The sequence below is a fragment of the Gracilinanus agilis genome, chromosome 2, assembly GCF_016433145.1.
Source record: "Gracilinanus agilis isolate LMUSP501 chromosome 2, AgileGrace, whole genome shotgun sequence".
Taxonomy (NCBI): Eukaryota; Metazoa; Chordata; class Mammalia; order Didelphimorphia; family Didelphidae; genus Gracilinanus; species Gracilinanus agilis.
Window position 1 is genome coordinate 244,880,139 of NC_058131.1, and position 6,200 is coordinate 244,886,338.

The window sequence follows — 6,200 nt, forward strand, 5'->3', positions numbered from 1 at the left end:
CTAGCTAAGGTCCCCTTTCTGGCTCCAGTCCCCCATAGTTTCTAGTGGTTCTCATTTGGGGGGAGGGGGCCCTAAGCTGACAGGGTCCTCATTAGAGAGTAATCACAAAGTCGTAGAATTGCAATGACGACTAGATTTCTAGTCTGAGGAGATGTGGATTCGAATGCAGACTATGCTACTTGCTACCTTGTGACCTTGGGAAACAGTTACCCCACAAGTACCTGGCTAGGATGGATTAGATGATCTGAAAGGAAAATTCCTATGAAAGTCAGAGCTGGAAAGTCTTTGATCTGGGCTGCTCTTGCCATTTACTAGTTTTCCCTCTGGAATCTTTAGGGGGTCAATTTCCTGCCGGGTCTCTGGGCTGAAGGTGGGGCAGGTCTCTATCAACAGATCTTTGATTACTAGTTTATACACTTTCTAGGCAGGAAGAGAATGTAGAGAACATCTATAGCCCCCCCCCCCCCAAGCCCTAATAAGGGAAGTGACTTTGCCTAAGGTCATGTAGCAAATAAATAACAGGTACAGACCTAGAGGTGGCTAGATGGTTCAGTGGATAGAGCACAGGAAGACGAGTTCAAATCCAGTGGTAGTCTGGATAAGTTATTTAACTTTTATTTGCCTTAACCCACTGGGGAAGGAGGGGTAGCTAGGTGACTTAGGGAATAAACTCATCTTCCTGAATTCAAATCTGGCCTCACACACTAGCTATGTGACCATGGGCAAATCATTTAACCTTGTTTGCTTCAGTTTCCTCGTCTGTCAAATGAGCTGGAGAAGGAAATGGCAAACCACTTCAGTTTCTTTGCCAAGAAAACCCCATGGAGAGTGTATGACCCATGGAGGTCATGAAGAGACACACATCATGGGCCTAGAGCCCACACCCCCAAAACCCTGATCCCCAACCTCATGCTTTCTAAGTTCCATCAGACTATTGTCTGATGAGCCAAGAAGAGAATACACCTGGTCTTCAGACAAAGAAAAATTGTAGGGAGGGATTAGTAGGTTCCTTTCCCCTAGTACAAGATTAGTAACTTTCCTATTTTTGTGTTACACATGTTTTTTTTTTTTATTGATTGGAACTGTTTGCTCAGCTATGAAATGAATATTTCCAAGGATTCCTTTCCAGATGTAAATCCTATGATACCGTTGAAGGAAGAGGGGCTAAATTGAATTCCATAATGGGAGGAGGCAGTATACAGAATATTTGAAGGGCATCGTGTCTCTCAAGGTATGAATTACTCTCCTCTGTCTTCCTGGAATTTTTGTCTTTGGGTCAGTTTTGGCTAAAACTGCCATAGCACTTGGGATTAGCCACTTCTCTTTTCTACTGTCCCCATAAAGATCCCCCCTCTACCCAGTGAATTTAGCTTGTCTCAAAATCCACAACTTGATGCCTTCTCTGCTTACCTAAGTCAAATCTGCCTTCTACTTGTACCATCCTCCCCACAAAGAAAAATGGAAAATCATCCTCAAATGTTTCTGTAGCTCTCTCTCTTCCCAATCTATATTTTACTCATACTGTATTGTCTTTTTATGAAACCTGGTGCTGTCCCTTTGCTCAAACTATTCTCTGTACCCTAAAATAGCCTCCCCCATTTGCACCTGTTCAGGCTGTCAACAAGCAAATTTATTAAATGTTTATTCTATGGCAATCGCTGTGCTAAGAGCTAAAGATACCAAAAAAACTCCACTAAAATTGTCCCTTAGAAATAATAGTTTATTCAGCCTAGAAAGACAAAGCCAAGAGGAAACATGTGGTAGGCTTTAAATCAATTAATAATTAGTAACAACAATATATAATTGTGAATGAATTAACTATTATCAGCAATGTAAAGACCCAAGACAACTCCAAGAGATTCATGTAAAAAAAACAACCAAAACCACCACATAAGGAAATGATGGAGTCTAAATGCAGATCAAAGCATACTTTTTTTTTTAACTTTATTTTCTTTCTGAGTTTTTTCTTGTTTAAGCAATATGTGATTTCTTTCACAACATGATGAACATAGAAATATCTGTTGCATGATGCCAATGTATAACCTATATCATAGCACCTGCCATCTCAAAGAGGTCATAGGAGAAAGAGGGAGGGAAAGAACATGGATTGCAAAATGTCAGAAAATGATTATTAAAAATTGCATTAACATGTAATCTAGAAAAAATATAATATAAGCATTATTCTGAGAAGGGACCTATACTTACTGGAAAGGGTCTATGAGATAAAGAGATTAAGAACCCCTTATATAGACTGAATTTCCTTTCTAGCTCTAAAGTTATGATCCTATTATCTTTTTTAATTGTATTTTTCTCAATTACATGACAGAACAAATTTTCAAATTTGTTTTCTGATATTTGTGATCCAAATTCTCTCCCTACCCAAGAAATAGGTTATACATGTGCTATGAAGCAATACATATGTCGATATTTGTCCTATTGCATAAGAAAAGACAGTTTGGACATATAAGAAAAAACTCATGAAGAAAATAAAGTGAAAAAATAGTATGCATTGATCTGCATTCTGATTCAATCAATTCCTTCTATGGCTATAGATAGCATTTTTCATGATGAGTGCCTTGGAGTTGTCTTGGATATCTCAATCTCAATCTTAATCTTAATCTTAAAGAAGTTTGCCTGTACCTCTTCTCTGCATTTAAATTCCATAGCGAATTAAAATGATCTAAACTTACCTCATTCTCCCTACTAGATAGTAAACATTTGTGGGCAGTAACCATGGTAGTTTCTCTAGTGTCTCAGCACTATATACAGTAGGAATTTAATCAATGTTCACTGAATTTAAATAGAATCTCCAAAGAATTCTTTCAATAAGGACAAAGGGGCTTTAGTTAATAGGATATACAGCTGGGTAGAACTTTGGAGATCTACTAGTCTAGCCCTTTCACTTTACAGATAAGAAAACAAACTCAGGAAAGGATTCTGATCAAAAGGCACTGAGATTCAAACCCACATATTCCAATGCCAAATTTCATGCTCTTTTAAACTAAATCTCCCTGACTTTCTCAACTTCAGCACAGAACCTTCCTTGTACATGGTAGGAGCTCAGTAAAAGTTTCATTGAGCCAAAGGATTACAAGTGGTCCTTTGCTTCAGTAATGTGTTTCTAACAATCCTATTCCCTCCTGTGTCAGAACAACTGGTGAAAGCAGTGGGGGGGAAATCATAATTAAAAAAAAATCAAGTGTAGACAAAAATCTTAGTTGACTAATTTCATTTTTCATGTTTCAACTTAGTGTATGTACCACCTTAGGTCAAATGGCATTTATTAAAATTAAGTACAATGTCTAGTAAAAATAAAGAGATACAAAAGGGATATAAAGAAAGATAAATAGTCTGGGCTCTCAAGGACATCACAATTTAATGGGGAATACAACATATAAACAATTATATACAAATAAGCTCTATAAATATCTATTGCTTTTATCTATCTATCTGTTTATCTTTCTAGGATCAATTAAAGGTTCTTTCAGAGACTAGGCACTAAGATTAAGGAAGACTGGGAAAGGCTTCTTGCAGAAAGTGGGACTTTAGCTGAAACTTGAAAGAAACCAGAGAAGTCAGGGGGAAGAGATGAGGAGGGGATAAATTCCAGGCATAAGGGACAGCCAGTGAAAATAGTTGGAGGGGGGGAGGGCTATGGAGTTAGAATAACAAGGATGCATACTCTTTGACCCAGCCATATCACTACTGGTAGTCTATATTGTGAAGAGATCAGAGATAAAGGGAAAGGACCTGCCTATACTAAAATATTATGAGCAGCTCTTTTTGCGGTGGCAAAGAATTAGAGACTGAGGGGTTGTCCATCACTTGGGGAATGGATGAACAAGTTGTGGTATATGGTTGTAAAGGAATACTATTGTGCCATAAGGAACAATGAACAGGATAAGTTAAGAAAAACCTGGAAAGACTCATATGAACTGATGCAAAGGGAAGTGAGCAGAACCAGGAGAACACTGTATACACTCACAGAAATATTATATGATGATCAGCTATGAAGGACTAAACCATTATCAGAAAAGCAAGCTTCTAAGATAACCACAAGGAATTCGTGATAAGAATGCTATCCACCAATAAAGAAGGAACTGTTGGAGTCTGAAGCAGATCAAAGCATGTCATCTTCTACTTTATTTCCTTCACAAGATTTTTATTGTAGGCTTGATATGTGACTTCTATCATTGCATGAGCAAAGTGGAAATATGTATTGCATGAAAGTACAGATATAACCTATATCAGACTATTTCCTGCTGGGGAGAGGGGGAAGGAGGAAGGGGGAAAATTTGAATCCTAAAATGTCAGAAAAGAATTGTCAAAAATTGTTTCTATATGTAACTGAAAAAAAAAGTTAATTAAAAAACAACAACAATGTCATACATATACATGCACACCCAGCAAGGAGACCAGCAGAGTACATGAAGGAGAGTAAGGTATAAGAAGCCTAGAAAGGTAGGAAGGGGCCAGATTATGAAGGACTTTGAAGGCCAAATAGACAATTTTATATTTAATCCTGCAGATGACAGGGAGCCTACAGAGAATAAAGGAATTCACTAAAATCCTCTGTGGAGGGAGTTTATAGATGAGAGAGTTTATTTATATTTCCAAAAAAACTTCACCCTAGGACTAGCTCATTCTATAGCAAGTTTCTCAAGGGCAGGGCAATGTTTGCTATTTATTGTATACTGTACGATCATCTAAGTCCTTAGTTCAGGAATTCAGATGTGGAGCATAATGGCTAAGTACTATTAATAACCGCTTCACTCTTCTATAGGAGACAATGATATCTCTCACTTGTTTAATTCAATGAAAGGGAATAGTGGAGCTGGAAATTCTAGGAAAGGTTTTTTAAATGACTAGGAGAGAGAAGTCATTCTTAAAGGAAATAGCCTGGTACAACGAATAGAACTTTGGAATGTTAGTGTTCTCAGTTTGAATATTTGTCTTATCATTTCTACCTTTTTGACTTTGGGCAACTTACTTAACATTCCTGGGTCTTAGTTTCCCACTCTATAAAATGAGATGATCAGATCCAGTGGCCTCTGAGGTGCCATCCAGCTCTAAATTTAAAATCCGAAATGAGGTATTCCTCATTGGTGAAAATATTAATTCTTTATTCTGCAGTTCGAGATCTTCTACTGCATGACACCAAACGAAACTGATTTCATATCGCTCTCCTTCATGCACTCTTATGCTCCAGACAAATTAGATTACTCTCTGTTCCCTGATCTTATTGACACTGCCCTCTTCTGCCTCCCTTTATTTATGCAAGCCAACCTCCTGCCAGGAATGTAGTGTGGCAAAGTGGTGTGCTCTCTGTATTCTGAGAGAGCTGAACTTGAATTCCAGCTCTCCTAATTACTATTTGATCCTGGACAAGTCATTTAAACTCTCTGAGTCTCAGCTTCCTCATCTATATAATAACATGGTTGTATCTCTAAGGACTTTCCTTGCTTGCAGTCCTATGATCTCTTTACCTCTTCATCTCTTATAATCTCACATGACCCAGCTTTGATGCTATCTGTCTTTTCAGTGCCCTTCCCCCCCACAGACACGTTTTCTCTCTTAGATTTTCCTCAGGCACTGTGCCCAGGTCTCTTCTTTTCTCTTCATAAACGCTTTCTTGAGTCACAATTACTTGTGTAAAATGTTTATTTCCTCACCATTAGCCTGTATACTTCTTGAAGGCAAAGATTCTCTTGCAAGCTCATTTTAAGTCTTCAGCCTTGAACATATATCAATCAATAAAACATTTAAATGACTACTATGTAGCAGACATTTTAGGAAGTTTGCTAGGCATTAGAGATACAAAGTCAAAAATTCACAAGTCTCTGCCTTTAGGAGATTGTTTTAGCAGAAGAAACAACACGGACACGTCTAAGGATATACAAAATATTTACAAAGTAAATACAAAGTAATTTTTCAGGGAAGGCACTAGCTTGGGGAGTCCATCAGTGACTAGTGACTGGAGCTTTGAAGGAAGTTAGTTTCAAAGAGGCAGTAATGAGAAGAGTGCGCAGCTATTAAATGCTTAACAAATTCATTGAATTGATTTGAACTAGAAGGAAGACATACTAAAGAGTAGTAAGTTTGCTCAGCTTAGAAAGACAAAGATGGGGAGAAATAGGAATAGTTCTCTAATGAGCAGGTGGACTGTTGGACACTCACCTAGGCAAAAGTTGAGAAAAAGA

The 6,200-nt window shown here is 37.9% G+C and overlaps 1 protein-coding gene across 1 annotated transcript in view; it reads left to right on the forward strand.

Annotated features, from left to right (window-relative positions):
- The window catches only part of LOC123233548 (putative RNA-binding protein Luc7-like 2), a 10,022-nt gene extending 4,851 nt beyond the window's left edge, over positions 1–5,171 (forward strand). The window contains exon 2 of the mRNA XM_044659626.1: positions 5,134–5,171. Within this exon, the coding sequence (XP_044515561.1) occupies positions 5,134–5,171 (38 nt within the window). The remainder of the gene's footprint in view (positions 1–5,133) is intronic.
- Positions 5,172–6,200: the final 1,029 nt, after the last annotated feature.